Source organism: Mesoplodon bidens, assembly GCF_964165515.1.
Source record: "Mesoplodon bidens genome assembly, chromosome: 2".
Taxonomy (NCBI): Eukaryota; Metazoa; Chordata; class Mammalia; order Artiodactyla; family Ziphiidae; genus Mesoplodon; species Mesoplodon bidens.
Window position 1 is genome coordinate 172,646,571 of NC_138177.1, and position 25,096 is coordinate 172,671,666.

Below are 25,096 nucleotides of genomic sequence, written 5' to 3' on the forward strand. Positions count from 1 at the left end.
ATCCCCTTTTTGTCCCTTGGAGCCTCCTCCTGCCATGAGCCTGGCCCCAGGAGCAGCATTCAGACCTGTGACATATCCACCTAGGCTGGGCGTTTTATAGCAGACCCCCAAGGCTCCTGCTAGGACATATTGTTGGGGCAGGAAAGGACCAAAACAGCATTCCGTGGACAAGGGTCTTTGATTAAAACAGGTCCCTGATTTGCTGGAGTTGTCTCCCTCCATTCCACTCCTTGGGGGCAGTCACCTTCAACGTTAGGAATATTCAACTTTCCTTTCTGCCAACACCGCTGCCCCTGGGTCCTGGATCCAAGGGGGGATACCTAGAGGGGGCTCCCTCTGCAGAGGTGATGATGGATTATTGGGCTGACAGATGGCCCCCCTCCCCCACTCCCACTTCCCAATCTCTTTGCTGCTGTTCTGCTGCTTTTACCAAAAGCAAGGTGCTCGTGATGTAATATGGCATGGAGGTTAAGAGCCAGGCCCTGAGGTCTGGCTGTGTGATTTGAATTGCCGCTCTGCTGGTTGTGCAAACGACACTGAGTTTCTTTTTTTCTTTTTTTTTTTTTTTTGCAGTACGCGGGGCTCTCACTGTTGTGGCCTCTCCTGTTGCGGAGCACAGGCTCCGGACGCACAGGCTCAGCGACCATGGCTCACGGGCCCAGCCGCTCCGCAGCACGTGGGATCCTCCCGGACCGGGGCACGAACCCGTGTCCCCTGTATCGGCAGGCGGACTCTCAACCACTGCGCCACCAGGGAAGCCCAACACTGAGTTTCTTAACTTCTCTGTGCCTCAGTTTCCTCACCTGTGAAATGGGGTTAGTAATAGTCCCAGTTATTGTGAGTGTGAAATGAGATGGTGAGTAACAAGCACTCAGCGTGATGCCTGGTTCTTAGTATCAGTGGCTGCTGTTTTGGAACAACTACTATGGGTCAGGGGCGGGACACATGACCACGTGCCAGCCCCAACTTGGTCAGGCTCTGGAGTGTGGGCTCCATTTGCCCCCCTACTCCGTCTCCTGATGGGAGCCTCTATGTTCTTTACTCCCAAATGCTTGAAACATCAGGGAGATGTGACCTGACCTCATCTAAATGGCAGAAGGCGTAGGTGTGGCCAGGTTAGCAGGACATGCTCTGTCTACTGCCAAATGGGGTTCTCCTGGACCACCCAGGCTCTGCTGTGCCCTAAGAAGGGGTCATCCTAATCCCAGCCTCCTCCCCTTCCTTCAGAGCCCTCAAACTTCTCTACCTGTCCTGGGTGCTTTCCTGCTCCTTGGACAGCGACAGGACCCATATGTAAATGTCTGTGCAAATCCCCTGGTGTTAGGTTGCCAGCTCTCCAGGAAGGCAAAGTCACCTCTGGGACCTCCACTTCCCAGCCATGGGAGCCCAGGGCAGGGTGGTCTGCTCTCTGATCTTCCTGCTGCGGGCCCTGGCTGAGCTGACTGAGAACTCGGAGTTCCACTTGCTTGGGGATTACCTCCTGGGTGGCCTCTTCACCCTCCATGCCAACGTGAAGGGCATTGTCCACCTCAACTACCTGCAGGTGCCCAAGTGCAATGAGTGAGTCTCCAGTGTGAGGCTGGAAGTGATGGTGGGGGCGGGGTGGGAGCCGAGGCTGGTCTTGTGGCCCTGGGGAGGCCAAGCCAAGACCAACGGGTCAGAATGAGTTTCCTCATTCATTGCCGAACCCCCATCCTGGATGCACCCCACTGGCTCTCAGGGAGGCCCGGCACAGTCCGTGTTATTAAAATCTATGGTGACTATGTCCTGAAATTTTGAAACCTGGTGTCTCAATGTCACGTCTCTTACTAAAGATTTATGGGATGTTTGAGCCTAGAGGGGTCTTAGAGACCATCAAAACCAACCCCCTTCCCTCTGGCAGCAGCAGGACTCCCAGTGAGTCCATGCCAAGGCCCGGCTGTTATACCTTTGGGAGGCAGGTTCTCAGACTGGAAGGAAGGTTTGTATTTTCCCAGGGCTGTCGTTGGGTGGGCAGGGGTGTTTCCAGGACCGGGGGGGCTTTCCTCTGCACTCCATCCCCTGTGAACCCACTGGGGTGGCAGCATCTTTCAGAGATTGAGTGGGCCACCTTCGGGCAGGCATGAAGGCTGGGATACTGGAGCCAGTCTGGGATTATAAAACAGTGATCTTGTGCAGAGAGGGCGAGGCATTCTGAGAAAGAGAGAGAAAGGAAGGAGAGTGCAAAGATGATTAGAGCCTGACTATAAGAAATGAACCATTTATAAGATGTTGGGGAAGATTGTATGCTGGCTTGAGAATGGTGAGGGTGACTGTACTAAGCATGATGTTGGATATTTTGATGCTTGTGATGATGGTGGAGAGTCTAGTGAAATGATGGTGGTGATAGAAGTGATGGTGATGTTGACAATGTTGGTAGTAGTAATACTGGTGATAAGGAAAATGGAGTACGGTGATGATGGTGGTGGCAGTGGTGATGGTGATGGTGGTGGTCATGGTGATAGTGAAGGTGGTGGTGGTAGTGATACTGGTGATGGTGGCGGTGGTGATAGTAGTGATGGTGGTGGTGGTGGTGGTGGTGGTGATGGTGACAGTGATGGTGGTGGTGGTGGTGGTGACAGTGATGGTGGTGGTGGTGATTGTGATGGTGATGGTGGTGATGGTGATAGTGATGGTGGTGGTGATGGTGATGGTGATAGTGATGGTGGTGGTGGTGATGGTGACAGTGATGGTGGTGATGGTGATGGTGATGGTGGTGGTGGTGATGGTGATGGTGATAGTGATGGTGATGGTGGTGGTGGTGATGGTGATGGTGATGGTGGTGGTGGTGATGGTGATGGTGATAGTGATGGTGATGGTGGTGGTGGTGATGGTGATAGTGATGATGGTGATGGTGATAGTGATGGTGGTGGTGATGGTGATGGTGATAGTGATGGTGGTGGTGGTGATGGTGATAGTGATGGTGGTGATGGTGATAGTGATGGTGGTGGTGGTGATGGTGATAGTGATGGTGGTGGTGGTGATGGTGATGGTGATGGTGATGGTGGTGGTGGTGATGGTGATGGTGATAGTGATGGTGATGGTGGTGGTGGTGATGGTGATAGTGATGATGGTGATGGTGATAGTGATGGTGGTGGTGATGGTGATGGTGATAGTGATGGTGGTGGTGGTGATGGTGACAGTGATGGTGGTGATGGTGATAGTGATGGTGGTGGTGATGGTGATGGTGATAGTGATGGTGGTGGTGGTGATGGTGACAGTGATGGTGGTGGTGGTGATGGTGATGGTGATGGTGGTGGTGGTGGTGGTGATGGTGATAGTGATGGTGGTGGTGGTGATGGTGACAGTGATGGTGGTGGTGGTGATTGTGATGGTGATAGTGATGGTGGTGGTGGTGGTGGTGATGGTGGTGATTGTGATGGTGGTGGTAGTGAAGTTGATAGTTGTGATGGTGGTGGTGATGGTGATAGTAATGGTGATGATAATGATGATAGTGGTGGTGGTGATGATGGTAGTGGTATCGATAATGATGGTCACAAACATGGGGTGACTGTGATGGCAGTGGTGATGATACCCATAATAGGAATAGTAGGTGTTGATGGTCACAGTGATGATAGTGATGATGCAGGCTATGGTGGGTAATCGTGGTCACATTGGTGGACATTGATAGAGTGATGATAGAGGTCATAGAGACGGTAGTACTGGTGGCAGTGGTAGTGACTGATGGTGGCCACAGAGATCATAGCGTCAGAGGTGGTCATAGGGACGATGGTGATCGCAGAGCTGTGGGATGGTGAAAATGATGTGGTAAAAATGCCAGAACCCTCTGGAGTGGTTCCTTCTTGGGCGATGCCTTGGCTTTCCTACTGCAGGCAGGAGGGACAGGCTGGCTCTCCCCTCCCCGCACCTCCCCTCCCCTCCTCACTCTGGACCCATTGCCCACTCCATCCTACTGCGGCCTCTCCAGGTACGAGATGGAGGTGCTGGGCTACAACCTCATGCAGGCCATGCGCTTTGCAGTGCAGGAAATCAACAATGGCAGTAGCCTGCTGCCCAGTGTGCTGCTGGGCTACGAGATGGTGGACACCTGCTACATGTCCAACAACATCCATCCTGTGCTCTACTTCCTGTCACAGGATGACTATTTCCTGCCCATCCAGGAAGACTACAACCACTACATACCCTGCGTGGTGGCCATCACCGGCCCTGACAACTCCGAGTCCCCTATGACCGTGGCCCACTTCCTCTCCTTCTTTCTCCTTCCACAGGTGAGGCCCCTGGGCCCTGGGGGAAGGGGCTGGGAAGGAGGGCAGCCGAGTGCTTTTCCTGAGGACTCACCACCCCCACCTGTCCCGGGGGTGTTGGATCGGGTAGCAGAAGGAAGGTCAGGACATCCACCCCAGCCCTGGCAAGGTAGCCAGCCTATTGGTTAAGAGCTCAGGCTTTGGAGGCAGAAAGACCTCGGTGTGCATCTTGCCTCTGAGTCTTGGCCATTCTGAGACCTTGAGCCAACCTCTTAACTTTCCCAAGCCTCAGTTTCCCCATCTCTAAAGTGGGATGATGAGAGTCCCATCCTTGGACTATCTGAAGATTAAAGCGTTCAATTTAGGTAAGAATTTCTAGTGCACAATAGGTAGTCAATAATGTTACTGTTGTTACGTAAAGCATCTTGCATGAGAATAAAAACTCAGAAAGTGCTCAATATTATCCTATATAATTGCCTAGCACAGAATCTGCGTCACAGCAGGTCCTCAAAAAAGTGCTATAGAATTACTACTGCTATTCTAACTATTTTCACCATCATGATCAAAAAGGCATAGTCCAGAACTGGCATAAAATATCTGCTCATTAAAGTACAGCTAGCCCAAAACTTGGCCCACAGTGGGTAGTTACAAATACTGTAATTTTTGCTGTTGTTTTTATTATATCAAGCACCAAGGATCTGACTCAGAGTAGGTGCTCAATCAGTGTTAATATTCTTATGTGAAGAATCTAGTCCAGGATTGAAGTAATTCTTTCATTCATTTAACAAATATTTATCGAGCACCGACTGTGCCAGGTATTGCTGTAGGTGTTGGGGATGCAGCTGGGGAAATGCACAGAAATTTGCCCTCATAGAGTTTATCTTCCAGTGGGGAGAGAGAGACGATCAATATAAATAAGTATGTGATATAGGATGATAGGAAGTGAGAAGTGAAATGGATAAAAGGAAAAGTCAAGTCAAGGTTAAGGGAGGTGGGGCACGTCGGCGGGCAGGCGGAGTGGGTACAGGGAGATTGGATGGAGGCTTGAAGCGGGTGAAGGAGGAAGAACAGCATCCACGACAAGGGGTCAGCAAATGCAGAGGCTGGGAGGTGCCTGGTGTGTCCGTGGAACTGGGTGAGCAGAACTGGGACTAGTGGGAGAGAAAGAGATGAAATCAGAGTGGTAAGGGCTGGGGTCAATGATGGAGCCCCTTGGGGACCACTGACGGACTCTGGCTTTTCCTGAGTGGCATTAGGAACTGTTGGAGGGTCTTGAATACGTGACTGGTATGAGTGTGAGCAGGATTGCCCTGGAGCCACGTTAAGTGTAGATTGGAGAGGGGAGAGGGGAGAGGATATTGGGGTAACTCATAGCAGGAATGATGGTGGCTGGACTAGGATGGTGTGGGGAGGTGTAGGCACTGAATGGACACACTTTGAAGGTAGATCCAATGGGATGTGCTGATGGCTTGAAGGTGGCATGTTTGAGAGAGACAAGCCAATGAGGACTCTACAGTTTTGGCCTGAGTAACTGGAAGGATGGATTCACCATCAGAGGGAGATGGGGAGATTGTGGGTGAAGCAGGTTCAGGGGAGACAGGAGTTCAGTTCTGGCTACGTTAAGTTTGAAATGTCAAGGAAGTAGTTGCAGGTATGAGTCTGAAATTTAGCAGAGAGGTCCAGGGCAGGGCTATTGGGAGTTGTCAGCATGGATATGGTATTTAAAGCCAGGAGCCTGGATGAGATCACCAAGGGAAGGGGAGCAGATGGAGAGACACAAGGACTGAAGGCTGAGCCCTGGGGTCCTCCAAGGTCAAGAGGTCATAGAGAAGAGGAGAAGAAGCAACCAGTGAAAGGGGAAGAAAACCGAGACTGTGCCATCCCAGAGGCTGCAGAAGGAAATGTGACTAATCTGAGGATGGTGATGGTGAGGAGGAAAGCTTTATGCTCAGGGGCACACAGTAGGCACTCAATAAATGTTACTAGATCATGAGAATGCTAATGATGGAAATCACCTAGCCTAGGGCTTGGCACACAGTAGGTGGTCAACAGTGCTGCTAAAGGATGAGGTGGGGCTGACATCAACGAGAAGCATCTTGCCCAGGGCCTGTCATGTGGTGGGTGCTCACTAGAGGCTACCAGGCTGATGATCATCGTGAGATGGTGTACATCACTTAGCCCAGGGCATGGCACACAGTACGTGCTTGGTAAGTGTTACTACAAGGATAATCATGATGATGTTAACGTAAAGCACCTAGCCTAGGGCCAGACACATGATAGATTCTTGTGAAATGTGATTTCAGTAATGACCATGGTGATGATGGAGTAAACCACCTAGTTCAGGGTCCAACACATAGTAGGTCCTCATTCATGGTCATTACTGTGACGTCCATGATGATGGTGGACTAAACCACTTAGCCCTGGGCGTGGCTGGCACTATGTGCTCCTCAAATGCCATAAGGATGATGGTGGTGGGTGGAACCCCCCTGGGGGGCGGACCCTGTGAGGCCCTCGCTAATACCTGCTGGACCCTCCCCTCCGGCAGATCACCTACAGTGCCATCAATGACCAGCTGCATTTCACAGCGGTGCTGCGCACGGCGCCAGGTGTGCATCACCAAATGGAGGCCATGGTGCAGCTGATGCTGCATTTCCGCTGGAATTGGATCCTTGTGTTGACAAGCAGCGATGACTATGGCTGCAGCCACAGCCAGCTGCTCAGCGAGTGCCTGGCCCACTGTGACATCTGCGTCGCCTTCCGGGAGACGCTGCCCATGCCGCAGCCTAACCTGACGATGACGCAGCAGGAGCATGAGAGCCTGGAGGCCATCCTGGACAAGCTACAGCAGAGCACGGCACGTGCTGTGGCCGTGTCCTCGCAAGACCTGGCCCTGTTCAACTTCTTCCGCGAGGTTCTGCGCCAGAACTCCACGGGTGCAGTGTGGGTCGCCTGCAAACCCTGGGCCATCGAGCCGGTCCTGCACCACCTCACCCAGCTGCAGCGCACAGGCACCTTCCTGGGCATCCCCACCCTGGGCATCACCACCCAGAGCAGAGTGTGCCCATCCCGGGCTTCAGTGAGTTCCACGTGCGCCGCTTCCAGGTCAGCCGGCCGGCGCACAACAGGAGCAGCCTGGGGGCCACCTGCAGCCAGGAGTGTGACACCTGTATGGACACCACTGAGTCCTTCAACACCATCCTCACGTTCTCTGGCGAAAGCGTGGTCTACAGCGTGTACTCTGCCTCCTGGGCTGCAACCAGACCGGCTGCCACAAGGAGGTGGTCTACCCTTGGCAGGTGACGTCTGGCCTGTGGAAAGCCAGGGCCCCACGGAGCAGGTGCAGAGTCCATGGTTGCCATGGAGACCGCAGAGCTGCCCACTGCTCTGCTCTATCCTCCCCTTCCCTTGGTGGGTTCTGGGCAAATGGGTGGGAGAGGCCGTGGATCACGCCCTGCCTCCAGACACACAGGAGTCCTTCGTGGTGACAAAACAAAATTCCTTTAAAAAAACTAACTTAATCATCACCATCCATGATAGTCTGTCCTTGGAGATTTGGGTGAAATTCCCTAGAATGAATCCCCGCAGGCCGGAGCCCCAGTTCTCCCCGCAGCCTCTCCAGGGTGGAGGCCCTGGGGATGAGCTTGTGTATTCCCATCAGCTCTCAGGTTCATGGTCCCAGTTCTGCATGCATCACCTAGATTCAGGCCTGGAATTTAAAGCTGTGTTTTCCTGGTTTATGCACAGGCACACACACACCCTACCTTGGGCCCGTGGAAGGTGTAGGAGGTTTTACTGAGGATCCAGAAGAGAAGAGGAGATACACACCTGAGATGTACGCTTTCCACTCAGCATTACACATCTCTGCTTAAACGGTTCACTGACTTTCTCAGAGTTTGGAACCAGCTGCCGACTCTATCGCTCAGCCACCCCCCATCCCCGTCTTTATTCTCCCCTGATACCCCTCAGGCATCTCTGACACAGCCCATCTGTTAGGAGGCAGGTGGTGATGATCTGAGCAGAGCTTAGGAATCAGGCAGCCTGGGTTCAAGTCCCAGTTCTGCCACCACTAGCTGTGCAACTTTGGGCAAGTTATTTAATATCTCTGAGCCTCAGCTTTCTCATTTATTAAACAGAAGGAGTAATATGTATGCTGCTGAGTGATTATGAGGATTAATAATAATGTAGGTACATTACCTGGTGCAGAGTAGAAGCTGAGTGTCTCCTCCTCTGTTTCTGACACCAGTGTCTGGCCTTAGGAGAGAGGTTGGGGCTTGGGGGTAGAGCCACTGCTGGGGTTGGGGGTGGGGCTAGGTGAGGAAGGGGAATCAAGGTTCAGACCCAAAAGGGGAGCCCGGAGAGACACAGGCCCCTGCCAATAATAGGCCCCGCCTACTCAGGAGAATTACAGGGAAATGCTTTCTGGCCCCATGTATTGGACCCCTGGAATCCAGGTTCCTCAGCCCAGCTTGGCCAGGTTGCTGCAGGGGTGTGACATGGACACTAGTGCTGGCTCCCCAGGGGCCATTGCCATCCTCATCCTCATCCTCAGGCTGACCACCGGCATGGAGCCTCCCCACTCTCAGCTCCCAGGACCATTGCTCCCAGACCCAGCCACCTGTGCACACGCGAAAGAGACTTCAGCCAGGTCCTCACTCTCCCGGCAGGGCAGGGAGATGGCTAGAGATCAAATCCCTGGGCTATCTGTCTATCAGTTCCTGAGGTGAGGTGAGCTCTGGGCCCCCAAGATGTAGTCCAATAGACTCTCTCATTTATGGGGGAAAGACCTAGGAGCCAGATTGATTTGATAACTAAGCGGGAAGCCCTTTTGGGATCAGCCCAGAGAGGTTCAGTGACTTGCCCAAAGTCACACAGCAAATTTAGGACAGAGCTAGGACTGGAATTCAGGCCAAAGGATGTCCTAACATGTTCTAGTTCATACCAGCTTCTGCATAGTGAGAATGATGGGGGATGGGGTGGGGAGGGACTGAAAAGAGAGTTGGCTCCAAAGTGTGGGGCAGCAGGCAGGACCCAGGGGGCAGGGGAGACCCCAGTAGGTGGGAGAGATAGTGGACTCTGGACCCCCCATATTGGATCCCAGAGGGATGGCCGAAGTGACTTCCAGGGAAAAGGAATAATATTGACATCTCAGCAGGAGATGAGAGGTGACTATTTTCCAAGCACTGTTCTGAGCCCCTAATGGAGATTCACTCATTTATTGCTTCAGAGCCCAGAAGGTCAGGCCATTTTGGCCCCCACTTTGCAGAAGAGGAATCTGGGGTTTATAGAGGTTAAGTGCCAGGTCCAAGGCCTCATGGCAGGTGGTAGACCTGATGCCTAAACCCAGGTGCATCTGACTCTAAAGCCAGAGCTCTCAGCCACTGCCTCCAAACTGCCACATTTTTCAGAGTTTTGGAAATCAAGGCCCGTGGGCTGGTAGCATTTCTCCCAGGTCTGGCCCAACCTCTGATGCCAGCTCCCTTCCCTTCCCTCCGGCTCCTTTAGCTACTTCCGGAGATCTGGAAGGTCAACTTCACCGTCCTGGGCCACCAGATCTTCAATGAGCAAGGGGACCTGTCCTTGCACCTGGAGGTCATCCAGTGGCAAAGGGACCTGAGACAGAACCCTTTCCAGAGCATCGCCTCCTACCAGCCGTCGAAGCGGCAGCTGAAGGACATTTGTGACATCTCCTGGCACACCCCTAACAGCATGGTCAGCTCTTGGGAGGGGGGTGGGGGAGGGGGCTGGAGGCTGGGCCCCAGAGCTCATGCTGAGGTGGCAAGGACCCTTTTACCTGGGATTCGTTCTGGACAGCTGGTGGCATCTCTGTTTGTGGGTGTACTGTCTGGGGTACCAGCCGTTCTCCTCTAATGGAGAACTGTACAAGTTCAGGGCTTTCTGGCTTCTCAGGACCGAGGGGCTCAGGACACACATGTGTTAAAGACTTCAACTCTCATGCCAACCCTGGGAAATAGAGGCTACTCTTCTCCCTATTTTATGCGTTAGAAAACTGAAGGCACAAAGTGGTTGCATGACCTGCCTAAGGGCACACAGCTTCTCTGTGTCTCTCTATACAGCATTCAGGCTACACCCTATCAAGGAATACTCACATTTGGGGGATGATAGCTCTGCTCTCTACCGTGTCCGACATCTGTCAGTCTAAAGCTCCTTTGTTTTACCCTCTTTCTATAATAAGCTGTCAGAATGCTGCTGGGGAGGGAAGGATAGAGACCCAGCCCTGGGGGGGTGAGGGAGGGAATCCAAAAACTTTTCAGAGTCTTCATCACTCTCCCCACCCCCACTCGACCCCTGTTCCAGAGGCATTGGGTGCTGCTAGTTTCTGAGCTTCTTGGGGATTTTTATGGAATACATTGGGTTGGTGTCTTTTTAGTGTGCTAAGGCTGCCATCACAAAGGACCACAAACTGGGGGGCTTAACCAACAGAAACATATTGTTTCAGAGTTCTGGGGGCCAGAAGTCCAAGATCAAGGTGTTGGAGGGTTGATTCCTCCTGAGAGCTGTGAATGAGACTCTGTCCCAGGCCCTTCTTTCGGCTCCTGGTGATTTGCTGGCTTTCCTTAGCTCCTGCTGAATCACCAGATCTCTGCCTTCATCTTCACATGGTGTTCTCCCCGTGGGTGTGTCTGTCTCCAAATCTCCCCCTTTTATAAAGACATCGGTCACATTGGAGTCGGGACACGCCCTCCTCCAGTATGACTTTGTCTTAACCAGTTACATCTGCAGTGATCTTACCAATAAGATCACATTTTTAGGTCCTGGGGTTAGGACTCTAACAGGAATTTTGAAGGGACACAAGTCAACAAATAAGTGTCTTAGCCTGGCTTTCCCCCAGAAAGCAGAGCCTGAGACAAGGGCTGATGTGCAGATGGTTTATCCCAGGATATGATCTGGGGGAAGAGGAGTAGGAGGCTGGGGAGTATTTAACAGGGAAAGAGGGAAAGCCAGTATGAGGGAATGTTCTCAAGCTGGACGCTGCTGTGAGCCATGGGATGTCAGTCTTACCTGAACCTTCTCAGAAGTCACTTTAGAACGGTCCCCAAGGGTGGGCAGAGGATGGCACCGATCCATTGGCTCCGTATCTCTCAGTGGTCAAGGGTTGTGCCAGGGGGGATGAATTCCCTGGCATTTCCAGGTCACGCTCGTGTGATGCCCAGCAGCTGGGCGTCTCACCCTGCAGCCCCTGGGCAGAGAGCAGCCAGTTTGGTCTCTGCATGAGGGGAGTCGAGTGAACCCAGCCACGGGCCCTGCTGCTGCCCTGGGCCCCGGGTGGACCTGATTCATCCCTCTCTTTCTGCCACCGTCCATTCTGGATTCCTTCACCCTCAGCCATTGGCTGCTGTAGGTCACTGGCATGTGGGGTGATCCAGACATTCATTCCCAAGGTGTCAGAGGCTGTTGTCACCTTGTCCTCGCTGGCTTGTGGTCCGGTGGCTGTCTAGTAGCAGTCATCACTGGGCTAGAAGCACCAAGTGCCACCTTGGGGAATCGCCTGGATCCCAGTCCTACGCCTTCCTACCCCTAGCAGCACTCCTAGCCCCTCCCACTAATCCAGGTCATTTACCTCTCCTTTCTTGGCTTTCTCGTTTGCTGGCATGAGACCCCCTAAATGACCAGGTGATAACCACAGAGCCCTATTGTGTCTGCTGGTGGGAGTATTCCCCCTTTGGAGACCATGCTTTATTCTAGCAGAATCTAAGGTTCTGGAGATGAGAAGCCCTGATTCTACAATGGGCCTCTGCAAAGAATGATGAGTGTGGCCAATCCTTTTTCCACCCTTTGGTTGCTGGACCCACGTCTTCTAGAGTGATCAAGTTCCATGTGGATCCTGTCATGACAGACAGTAGCAGAGTACACAACTCTGCAACAAGGTAGTGAATGTGATTTGAGATCTTTCTTTTTTAATGTGGGCATTGACAGCTAGACACTTCCCTCTAAGTACTGCTTTCATTGTATTTCATAAGTTTTGTTACTTAAAAAACTTATCTTTAATTATGGTTAAAAAAAACCCATAAATGTTACCATCTTAAAAGATTTTTCCCAATGTTTTAATTGTGGTAAAATACACATAACATAAACTTTACAGTCATAACCATTTTTTTTTTTTTTTTTTTTTTTTTTTGCGGTACTCGGGCCTCTCACTGTTGTGGCCTCTCCCATTGCAGAGCACATGCTCCGGACGTGCAGGCTCAGCGGCCATGGATCACGGGCCCAGCCGCTCCACGGCATGTGAGATCTTCCCGGACAGGGGCACGAACCCGTGTCCCCTGCATGGGCAGGCGGACTCTCAACCACTGCGCCACCAGGGAAGCCCCACAGTCGTAACCATTTTTAAGTTGACCGTTGAGTAACATTAAGTACATTTATACTGTTGAATAACCATCACCGCCATCCATCTCTAGAATACTTTCATCTGGCAAAATTGAAACTCTATGCCCATTAAACATTCATCCCTCTCCTCCAGCCCCTAGAAACCACCAATCTACTTTCTATCTCTGAATTTGACCACACTAGATACCTCATATAAGTGGAATCATACAGTATTTGTCTTTTTTATTACTGGTTTATTTCACTTAGCATAAGGTCCTCAAAGTTCATCCATGTTGTAACATTCATCATAATTTCCTTCCTTTTTAAGGCTGAATAATATTCCATTTTATGGATATATAATATTTTGCTCATCCATTCATCCATAATGGACACTTGGGTTGCTTCCATATTTTAGCTATTGTGAAATTAATACTGTTATGAATAGGAGTATACAAATATCTCTTCAAGACTGCTTCCATTTCTTTTGAGTATATACCCAGAAATGTAATTGCTGGATCATAGGTTAATTCTATTGTTAATTTTTTGAGGAACTACCATGTTTCCCACAGTGGCTGTACCGTTTTACATTTCCAGAAGTTCACAGAAGCTCACTGTTCCAATTCCTCTACATCCTCACCAACACTTGTTATTTCCTGTCTTTTTGATAGCAGCCATCTTAATGGGTGTGAAGTGGTCTCTCATTGTGGTTTAGATTCTCACTTTCCTAATGATTACTGATATTGGGTATCTTCTCATGTGCTTATTATCCATTTGTACATCTTCTTTGAAGAAATGTTTGTTCAAGTCTATTTTTTTCATTTTTGAATCAGGTTGGGTTTTTGGTTGTTGTTGAGTTTTAGGAGTTCTCTGTATTCTGTGTATTAATCCCTTGTATATCTTTTTTGCAAATATTTTCTCCCACTCTATAGGTTGTCTTTTTACTTGGTTGATAGTATCTTTTGATGCATAAATTAAAATTTTTCATTAAGTCCAATTTGACCATTTTTTCTTTTGTTGCCTGTGCCTTTGGTGTCATCTCCAAGAAACCATTGCCAAAGTCGGTGTCATGAAACTTTTGCCCCGTGTTTTCTTCTAAGAGTTTTTATAGTTTTAGATCTTCCATTTAGGTCATAGATCTGTTTTCAGTTAATTTTTATATATGATGTTAAGTACAGGCCACTTCATTCTCTTGCCTGTGGGTTTCCAGTTTTCCCAGCATCATTGGCTTAAAAAAACTATCTTTTCCCCTTTGAATGGCCTAGAAACCTTTGTCAAAATCATTTGACCATATATGTGAGGTTTTATTTTTGGACTTTATTTTATTCCATTTGTCTGTGTGTCTCTTTAGTCTGGTACCACACTGTTTGATTACTGCCACTTTGTAGAAAGTTTTGAAGTCAGGAAATGTGATTCCTCCAGCTTTGTTCTTTTTCAAGATTGTTTTGGCTATTCAGTGTCCCTTGAGATTCCATATGAATTTCAGTTTTTGTATTTCTGCAAAAAAAAACTCATTGGAATTTTGATAAGAACTACATTAAATCTGTAGATTGCTTTGGGTAGTATTGACATCATAACAATATTAAGTCTGCCAATCCGTAAACATGGGACGTCTTTCCATTTATTTATGTCTTCTTTAATTTCTTTTAGAAATGTTTTGTAGTGTTCATTGTACAAGTCTTTCCCTTCTTGGTTAATTTCTAAGTATTTTATTCTTTTTGATACTTTTGTAAATAGAATTATTTTCTTAATTTCCTTTTTGAATTATTCATTGTTAGTGTGTAGAAAACAACTGATTTTTTTGTGTGTTGACTTTGTGTCTTGATACTTTTCAGAGTTCACTTATTGGTCCTAACAATTTTTTTGCAGAATCTTTAGGATATTTTAACATATAAGATATCATCTGTGAGCAGGTAATTTTATTGATTACTTTCCAATTTAGATGACTTTTATTTTTCTTGCCTAATTGCTCTGGCTAGGACCTCCAGTACTGTGTTAATAGAAGGGGTGAAACTGCACATCTTTGCCTTGTTCCCGAGTTTAGAGGAAAAGCTTTCAGTCCTTCTCCATTGAATATGATATTCACTGTTGGCTTTTCACATAGAGCTTTTATTATGTTGAGGTAGTTTTCCTCTACTTCTTGTTTGTTGAGTGTTTTTTTATCATGAAAGAGTCAAATACTTTTCCTTCATCAACTGAGATGATCATGTGTTTTATTAAATTTATTTTATTTATTTATTTTTGATTGAAGTATACTTGATGTACAATATTATATAAGTTACAGGGGCACAATATAGTGATTCACAATTTTTAAAGGTTATACTCCATTTATAGTTATTATAAAATATTGGCTATATTCCCTATGTTGTACAATGTTTCCTTGTAGCTTATTTTATACATAGTAGTTTGTACCTCTTAATCCCCTACCCTTATATTGACCCTCTTCTCTTCCCCTTTCCCCATTGGTTACCGCTAGTTTGTTCTCTATATCTGTGAGTCTGTTTCTTTTTTGTTATATTCACTAGCTTGTTGTATTTTTTAGATTTCACATATAAGTGATACTATACAGTATTTGTCTTTGTCTGACTTATTTCACTAGCATAATACCATCCAAGTCCATCAATGTTGTTGCAAATGGCAAAATTTCATTCTTTCTTATGACTGAGGAACATGTGTTTTTTTTCCCTTCATTTTGTTAATGTGGTGTATTACAATGATTGATTTTCATATGTTGAACTATCTTTGTATTACAGGAATAAATCCCATGTGATCATGGTGTATAATCCTTTTAGTATGCTGCTGAATTCAGTTTGCTAGTATTTTGTTGGGAAGTTTTGCATCAATATTCGTAAGGGATATTGGTTTGTAGTTTTCTTTACTTGAAGTCTTTTTGACTGGCTTTATTATCAGATTGATGCTGGCCTCATAGAATGAGTTAAGGGGAGTTCCTTCCTCTTTAGTTTTTGGTAGAATTCACCAGTGAAGCCATCAGATCCAGGACTTTTCTTTGTGGGGAGATTTTTTGATTACTGATTCAATCTCCTTACTAGTTATAGGTTTATTCAGATTTTCTATTTCTTCATGATTTAGTATTAGTAGATTTTGTGTTTCTAGGAATTTGTTTCATCTAGTTTATCCAATTTGTTGGTGTATAATTGCCCATAGTACTCTCTTATAATTGTTTTTATTTCTGTAGAATCAGTAAGAATGTCCTCACTTTCATTTCTGATTTTAGTAATTTGAATCCTCTCTTTTTTTCTTAGCCATTTTAGCTAGAGGTTTGTCAGTTTTGCTGATCTTTTCAAAGAACCAACTTTTGGCTTAATTGATTTTCTCTAATATTTTTCTGTTTTCTAATTTGTTTCACTCTGCTTTAATCTTCATTATTTCCTTCCTTCTGCTAGTTTTGGGTTTAGTTTGATCTTCTTTTTCTAGTTCCTTAAGCTGTAAAGTTAGGTTGTTGATTTGAGATCTTTCTTGTTTTCCAACGTAAGTGTTTATAGCTTTAAATTCCCCCCTTAGCACTGCTTTGCAGTATCCCATGTTTTGGTTCATTGTGTTTTCATTTTCGTTCATCTTTAAGTATTTTCTAATCCCACTTTTGAGTTCTTTGATTCGTTGGCTGTGTAAGAGCATTGTTTAATTTTCACAAATTCGTAAATTTTCCAGTTTTCATTCTGTTATTGATTTTTAACTTCATCCTATTGTGGTCAGAGAAGATACTTAGTGTGATATCTATCTTTTAAAATTTATTCACACTTAATTCATGGTTTAACATAAGGTCTGTCCTTATCTGGAAAATGTCCCAGGTTCACTTGAGAAGATGTATATTCTGTTGTTGTTGGGTAGAGTGTCCTATGTATATCTGTTAAATCCGGTTGGTTTATTGTGTTGTTCAAGTCCTCTATTTCCTTACTTATTTTCTGTCTGGTTGTTCTATCCATTATTGAGAGTGAGGTATGGAAGTCTTCAATTATTACTGGGGAATATTATGTGTTGAATTTTCTTTTCTCCCTTTAATTCTTTTTTCTCTTTTTTTTTTGCGCGGTATGCAGGCCTCTTACTGCTGTGGCATCTCCCTTTGCAGAGCACAGGTTCCGGACGCACAGGCTCAGCAGCCATGGCTCATGGGCCCAGCCGCTCCGTGGCACGTGGGATCCTCCTGGACCGGGGTATGAACCCGTGTCCCCTGCATCGGCAGGCGGACTCTCAACCACCGCGCCACCAGGGAAGTCCCTCTCCCTTTAATTCTGATGGTCTTTGCTCCATGTATTTTGTGGCTCTCTTGTTAGGTGCATATCTGTTTATAATTATTATATCTTCTTGATCTATTGACCCTTTTATTGTTATAAAGGTCCTTCTTTTTCCCTAGTAAACGTTTTTGTTGGTATTCCCGCCCCCCCCCACCGGCTTCCTTTGAGACTTTATCTTTGTGTTTTTTACATTTTGAATATTGTATACCTAAGAGTAGTTTTTAAAAGTATTTATCCCACACTTGGTGTTCTCTGAACTTCTTGGATCTGTGATTTGGTATCTGTCATTAATAATTATAAAATTCTCAGCCTATATTCCTTCAAATATTTCTTCTGTTCCTTTCTTTCTTCTCCTTTGGGTATTCTCATTATATGTATGTTACATAGTTTGCAATTGTTCTATAGCTCTTAAATATTCTGTTCTCTTTTTTTCACTTTTTTTTTTCTCTTCGCTTTCACTTTGGGATGTTTCTATAGATATATCTTCAGGCTCACTGGCTTTTTCCTCAACTGTGTCCAGTCTACTGATGAGCCCATAAAAGGCATTCTTTATTTCTGTTACCATAGGTTTTTTTGGGGTTTTTTTTGCGGTACGCGGGCCTCTCACTGTTGTGGCCTCTCCCGTTGTGGAGCACAGGCTCCGGACGCTCAGGCTCAGCGGCCATGGCTCACAGGCCTAGCCACTCCGCGGCATATGGGATCTTCCCGGACCGGGGCACGAACCTGTGTCCCCTGCATCGGCAGGCAGACTCTGAACCACTGCGCCACCAGGGAAGCCCCTACCATAGGTTTTTAAAAAATGTGTTGCATTTCCTTTTGGTTCTTTCTTTCAGTTTCCATTTCTCTGCTTACATTACCCATCTTTTCTTGAATGTTGTTCACTTTTTCAGTTACAGCTCTTAGCATATTAATCATAGTTATTTTAAATTTCCTGTCTGATAATTGGAAAATCTCTACCATATATGAGTCTCATTCTGATGCTTGTTTTGTCTCTTCAGACTTTTGTTTTTTGTCTTTTAACATGCCTTGTAATTTTTTGTTGAAAGCCAGACATGATGTATTTGTTAAAGGAACTGAGGTAAATAAATGTTAGCATGAGGTTTTATGTTTATTTGGGTAGGAGTGAGGCTATGTTTACTCTTTGCCATAGCTGTGGTGTCAGAGGCTAAAATTTCCTCTAATGTCTCCCCTTTTTGGTCTTCCCTGCTGGCTTTGGGTTTCCCTAGAGACTCCTTCCTAAACAGAATTTGAGCCTTGCCGTTCTTTTAGTTGTAATCCCCTGTTATTATACAGGAGCCTGAATGATGTGGTGGTAAGATGTGGGAGGAGGGGAAGAATTCTGGAATCATCTGTGACCAGGTTTTATTCTTTGCTAAGCCTCTGCCCTGGGCTGTGCCCTTCACACGTGCCTCTCAGCTCTCCCCACCTTCGGTGAGACAGGAAGGCTAGAGGGGGGGCTGCAGTTGGGTACTTCCTTTCCCCTATGTCAATTCAGCTGTGGTAAAATAGTTTCCCTTGAGGGCAGGCCTTTGTTAAGGAGAACAGAATGCTCTGGGTGTATTTCAGAATGGTTGCTTTTTCCTCTCCCCTTGCTGGAGAGCAGTCTTTACCCTGAGAAGCTAGTGGGGCTCCTGAGGTTAAGGATGCACCCCTAGAGGTCTCTCTCAAGCTAGTCTGAGCTCAGTCCCAGCAGCTGGTCATTTGCTCTCTAGCAGCTCCTACCCGTTGCTGCCTCCAGCAGCATTTCTTGCTCCTGCTAAGCTGTGACTCTTTGTGTGACCTGTCTCCCCAGTTTTGGGATCTGTAGTTTGCCCCATGACCCCAATTCTCTGTTGGACCTAAGAAGGGTTGTTGATTTTTAGCTTGTTCAGCCTTTCCCTTGTTGTGAGGATGGAGGTGATGACTTCCAAGCTCCTTACATGCCAGACCAGAAACCAGAAGTTCCCCATTCTCTCCTGAATCTACACCAACAAGGCTTTCCACCACATCACTCTTCTGAAACTGCTTTTGTGAAGGTCACTGATGTCTAGATATTGCCAATCCAACCATCATCATCGTAGTCAACCTGTGAACAGGTGTGACACAGCTGATTACTTCCTCTCTTTGGAAACAATATCTTTACTTGAATTCTGGACCAGTCTCTCTCTTGGTTCCCCTACAGCTATGACTACTCCTTCTAGGTCTCCTTTCCTGGTCCCTCCTTATCCCCTTGACCTTTAAACACTGGAGGGTACAAGAGGTCAGCCAATGGACTTATTCTCTTCTCTGTCTACAGGGCTGGAAATATGATCCATATATTTATAACTTCCAATTTTATATCTTCAGACTGGACTTCTCCCCTCAACTTTAAGTCAAATATTCACCTGCTTATGCAAAGTTGCTCCCCCACGGTCTTCCCATTCCAGTAAAAGGCAACACCATCTTTCTGTTGTTTGACCAAAAGCATTGAGTCATCCTTGACTGCTTTCTTTCTCATCCAACCCAGCAGTAAATCTTGTCCAGCCTACTTTCAAAACACATCCAGAATCTGACCACTTCTCACCTCTTCCACGGCTCTCTCTTTAGTCAGAACTGCCACCATTTCTCAGCTGGGCTATTACAATAACACCCTGCCTGGTCTCCTGTTGTGCCACTACCCCTCTTGATCTATATTCAGGCAGGGCAATCCTGTTAAAATGAAGGTCAGATCCTGTCACTCCTCTGCTTGGGATCCTCCAGTAGCTTCTCATTTCATTCAGAGTAAAAGCCAAAGTATTTTGACTCCAACTCTTTGAACAGATCCACTGTTCTTCCTCTTGCTCATTCTGCTAGAGCCACGCTGGCCTTGCTGCTCCTCGACTATGCTAAGTCTCCCAACCGCAGGACCTTTGCACATGCTGTCCCTGCTGCCTAAACAGATATCTTCATGACCTGCTCCCTCCCAGCCTTTACATCTTTGCTCCAATGTCACCTGCTGAATGAGGCCTTCCTTCCCCTCTCACCCAATGTGAAAGTGAAATCAGCTCCTCCATCATTTTCCATATCCCTTGCATGGCTTTATTTTCCTTCACAATATTTATCACCATCTGTTGTATCACAAATTTATATGTGTGTTGTCTCTCTTCCCCATGAAAATATTCATTTCATAAGAACAGAGACTTTGTCTCATTTGGTTCGCAGCTATATTTCCGGTGCCTGGCATCGGTATGTACTCAATATGTTTTGAATGAATGAATGTGTGAATATCAGGTTGAGACTCCATGGGTAAGAGGTAGGATTAATCTGGTTACTTAGGGGCTCAGAGTTAGTGTAGAGATGAATTTGGAGGAGGGGGAGAATACATGGCAAGGGAATGGTGGGGTGTAGGTCTGGATAAGGGGTGTGTGTATGTGTGTGTGTGTGTGTTGGTGTGCATATGCCTGCACATGTGTGTGGTCCCACAGGAGGCAGAAAACACTACAGAGGGAAGGCTGGCAGGGGATCAGACTTAACTTGGCTGATGGAGAGGCTCTTCCATGAGGTTTCAGGGAGCGAACAAGACATCCAGAAACATCATCTGATGCATGTGCAAGAGAGACTAGAGGGGTGGAACAGGAAAGCAGGTGATCTCTGAGAGGCCAGAAGAGAAGGGCTCTGAGGTCGAGTGGTCCTACCATGGCTCCTCTTGTCTGGGCCCTTGGTCCTTTATCTGTGTACTCTTGCAACACCCTCCTCATTGGTTGTCAGAATGATTTTTATATAACCCGAATCCAATCAGGCCACTCCCCACTCAAGAGCCATGGCTGCTTCCCACCACCCCTACATTTTTAGTGTCATAGTTCAGTCTTCCACCCTCTCCCACCCTCTCCCCTTGCAGCCTGACTTCAGCCAGGCTCGGACACACCCTCTTCCCAAAAATGCCATCCCCATCCTCTCCCCCACCTCATTGCTCTTACTGTTTCCTCTACTTGTAATTCATTCACTCATTTAATAAACAATCATTGGGGCTTCCCTGGTGGCGCAGTGGTTGAGAGTCTGCTTGCTGATGCAGGGGACACGGGTTCATGCCCCGGTCCGGGAAGATCCCACATGCTGTGGAGCAGCTGGGCCTGTGAGCCATGGCCGCTGGGCCTGTGCGTCTGGAGCCTGTGGTCCGCAACGGGAGAGGCCACAACAGTGAGAGGTCCGCGTACCGCAAAAAACAAACAAGCAAACAAACAAACAATCATTGGAGGCCTCCTCTTTGCTGGGCACTCTTCTAGTTTCTAGAAATATAGCAGGGACTTCCCTGGTGACACAATAGTTAAGAATCTGCCTGCCAATGCAAGGGACATGGGTTCGATCCCTGGTCTGGGAAGATCCCACATGCTGTGGAGCAACTACTACTACTACTACTACTACTACTACTACTATTATTACTACTACACATTCCACAACTACTGAGCCAGTGCTCTAGAGCCCGCGAGCCACAACTACTGAGCCCACGTGCCGCAACTACTGAAGCCCACATGCTTAGAGCCCGTGCTCCGCAACAAGAGAAGCCACTGCAATGAGAAGCCTGTGCACTGCAATGAAGAGTAGCCCCTGCTCACCACAACTAGAGAAAGCCCACATGCAGCAATGAAGACCCAACGCAGCCAAAAATAAATAAATAAATAAGTAAATTTATTTTTAAAAAAAGAAAAAAGAAATATAGCAGTAAAAGCAATAGACATGGCCACTGCCTACCTGCTCTTGCTCACCTGAAAACCCCTGCCCCTCCATAAAAGATGTGTTAATTAGGACTCTTGGTGGCAAGTGACAGAAAGCAATATAAGCAAAAAGTTAGTTTATTGCCTCACATCATTGAAAATTCCAGGAGTTGACCTGAAGAGGAAGCGTCAGGCAAGGCTGGATCCAGGGTCTCACTCTCTCCATCTCCCAGATCCTTCCTCAGGCATGTTCTCCCCCTGGAAACCAGCAGGCTGTTAGCAGCTCCAGAGTTATATCCTATTCACTCAGCAACCTCAGAAAGTCTCTGTCTCAACAGCTGGGTGCTGTTACCCAAAGAAGGTGGATTAGGTCTTTGCTGGGCGAAACTAAGAAGGTGCCTACAGAGGTCCAGTTCTAGTGGCAATCCCAGCACCCCTCCCCCTCCCAGACAGAAGCCATTTCCCTTCCCCTGAGCATCCTGCTGGGGATGAGTTAGAGAGGGTAAGGGAGCCCCCAGAAAGTGGGAAAGAGGACTCAGTGTCTTTTGCTCTCCTCCCTCCAGATCCCTGTGTCTATGTGTTCCAAGGACTGCCATCCTGGGCAAAAGAAGAAGCCAGCTGGCATCCACCCCTGCTGCTTCGAGTGTATTCACTGCCTCTCTGGCACCTTCCTCAACCGAGCTGCAGGTATGATTCATGGGCCCACATGCTTGCCTTGCCATTACCCTGCCCTGGGAGGGGAGTGGTCTCCAGGGCCCTTCACCTTTGGCAGGGTCTCTGGGGTCTCCCCCATGGTACGTAAGTGTCCAAAGGCCAAGGATTATGTCTTTCCCACCAGAGGGTGAGGTCTTGGGAGGAAGGAATTATAGTTATTAGACTCTGAGTCAAGGAGTCCTCGGTTCAAATCCTGCCTCTATAACTTCCTGGCTTTGTGACTTTACCTGGCTGAGCCTCAGTTTCCTCATCTGTGAAATGGGGTTGCTGTCAGGAGTTGATGAGTCAGGGGGTGTAAGGGACTCAGTGAGCATTGGTCGCCCTTAGCTCTCTCTCTCTCTTTCTCCTGCCGTGGCCTGGCCCAGTGCAGGCCTAGTGGATGTAGATGCTGAGAAGGCAGGTTCAGCTGATGGGAGTTGCTGTGGGCTCTTGCAGGTGAATTCGACTGCCAGCCCTGCCCAAGTTACGAGTGGTCCCGCAGGAAAGACACCTCCTGCTTCAAGCGGCAGCTGGCCTTCCTTGAATGGCATGAGGCACCCACCATCACTGTGGTCGTGCTGGCTGCCCTGGGCTTCCTCAGCACCCTGGCCATCTTGATAATCTTCTGGAGGCAGTTTCAGATGCCCATGGTTCGCTTGGCTGGGGGGCCCATTGCTTCCTGATGCTGACGCCGCAGCTGATGGCATACGTGGTGGTCCCATGTATGTAGGGCCGCCCATGGTCTCCACGTGCCTCTGCCTCCAGGCCTTCCTCACGCTCTGCTTCACCGTCTGCATCTCCTGCATCACCGTGCTCTCTTTCCACATCATCTGCATCTTCAAGATGACCAGACGCCTCCCACGTGCCTGTGGCTTCTGGGTCCGCTACCATGGGCCCTCTGTCTTCGTGGCATTCATCACAGTGCTCTAGACAGTCATCGTGGGGAGCAGCATACAGCCCGTGACCACCAACCCCACTGGCCGCACTGACCCTGATGACCCCAAGGTCACGACCCTGTCCTGCAACCCCAGCTACCACCAGGGGCTGCTGATCAACCCCAGCCTGGACCCGCTCGTCTCCGTGCTGGGCTTCGGCTTCGCCTACATAGGCAAGGAGCTGCCTACCAACTACGACGAGGCCAAGTTCATCACCTTCTGCATGACCTTCTACTTCACCTCTCCGTCTTCCTCTGCACCTTTGTGTCTGTCTACGAGGGGGTGCTGGTCACCATCCTGGGCCTCTTGGTCACTGTGGTCTACCTCCTGGGCATCACCCTGGGCTACTTCGGCCCCAAGTGCTACATGATTCTCTTCTACCTGGAGCGCAACATGCCAGCCTACTTCAGCAGCATGATTCAGGGCTACACCATGGGGAAGGACTAGCACTCCTATCGTCTGCCCATTGGGATGAGGACCTCAGCGTTGGGAGATGGAGGCCGGGGGCTTGCTTGTTCAACTCCAGACAGATGCAAGGAAGCCACCCCCAACGATTACCAACATGCCCTGGTATCTGATTTGGCGTTCCTCGTGGGTTCTCTGCGTCCTGGCCATTTTTACCCATCTAGCGATGGGTGCCTAGATACATTTGTCCTTCGTTCCTTTCCCTCGAGCTGTTTAGCTTGCCAGGCAATGCCACCCCATTCTAGAAAAACAACCCAAGCTGACCTGTTGGTCTCCAAGGACGGAGTACAGTTTGGCAGCCTACAGGCGCCATCTGGTGGTCACTGGGGGTACCTGCAGGTTCACGGTGAAGGGACGCCTGCTGGAGGGCTGGGCTGGGGTTGGAGGATGTGAGCTCAAATAATGCGGCCCTGCCTCATTCACAAGCTGCCCGTGTGTCCGCGTCTCATCCCCGAGATTCCCCCAGAACACGAATCCCCGCTTCTCTGTTGTCTCTGAGTACGGCTGAGCCCATAAATGCTCGGGAATAAACCTCGCTTGGGTGAAACGAATGAGTTTCCTTCTTGTTTTCCGGGGGTCCCCTAAGAAGATGTGGAATTGGAGACCTTGGTTTCAATCCCAGCATTGCCACGTCCGAGCTGTGTACCTTGGGCCAATTATTTACTGCCCCTGAGCCTACACTTCCCCGTTCCTAAAATGGGAACATTGAAGGATCAGAGATAAGGGGTGCAAAGTGCGTATATTAGGTACTCAGCAAATGCCAACCGTTGCAAATTCACATGTCCCTGGAACCATCAGGGGCAAAATAAGACTGTGTTTCCTTTTTACACCCTGATGTCCGTGGTATATCTTCTAGTCCATGGCACTAGCCTCTGTTGGAAACTGGCCCTCACTCAGTAAATTCTGGGTGTTGTTATGGGGTGCTTGAGCCTCTCACGTGCTCCAGAGCCACTGGGTACCATGGCACTGCCAAACCCGGGAGAGGCTGCTCTGCTGGGTGTGGCTGTGCGCATGCCAACCACCGCCGATGGAGGGCCTTAGCTGCAGGAGGGGCCCTGTCTCCCCTGTTCAGGGGTCAGACCTGGCCTCTGACAGCTCACCAGGGAGCCACAACTTCCATGCTGAGGCCTCCAAACTGCTGCCTGCCCAGAGAGGGTGAGTGACCAGCTCAGGTGCACCCAGCTCCAAGTTGGGAGAGGGAGTGTCAGAGCCTCAGTGCACTCAGGCAGGGAGATGGGGGCCCTGAAGAATCCATAACTGCAGTGATGGCCTTCTCAGAAATCCCCTGGGAGTGACTGAGAGCTTGGCCAGTGCCAACCCTGGCAGGAACAACTTCCCTAAGCTTATTTGCCACTGGGAGGGCAGGACTGAGTCCTTGTCCTGAGTTTACCTCTTTCATGCTTCAAGGTGGTGGGTGGGGGCTTCGCTGGTGGCGCAGTGGTTGAGAGTCCGCCTGCCGATGCAGGGGACACGGGTTCCTGCCCCGGTCCGGGAAGATCCCACATGCCGCAGAGCGGCTGGGCCCGTGAGCCATGGCCGCTGAGCCTGCGCGTCCG

At 48.5% G+C, this 25,096-nt stretch overlaps 1 protein-coding gene across 1 annotated transcript; it reads left to right on the forward strand.

The window, feature by feature from the left end:
- Window positions 1–1,378: 1,378 nt before the first annotated feature.
- On the forward strand, window positions 1,379–23,522 carry TAS1R2 (taste 1 receptor member 2; the record flags this gene model as incomplete). The annotated part of the gene is given in 12 exon segments (XM_081215680.1): window positions 1,379–1,560; window positions 3,947–4,247; window positions 6,769–7,269; window positions 7,272–7,461; window positions 7,464–7,519; window positions 9,726–9,932; window positions 22,011–22,134; window positions 22,597–22,809; window positions 22,812–22,859; window positions 22,862–23,067; window positions 23,071–23,314; window positions 23,317–23,522. Coding segments are annotated over 12 exon segments (2,478 nt in total).
- Between the last annotated feature and the right edge of the window lie 1,574 nt (window positions 23,523–25,096).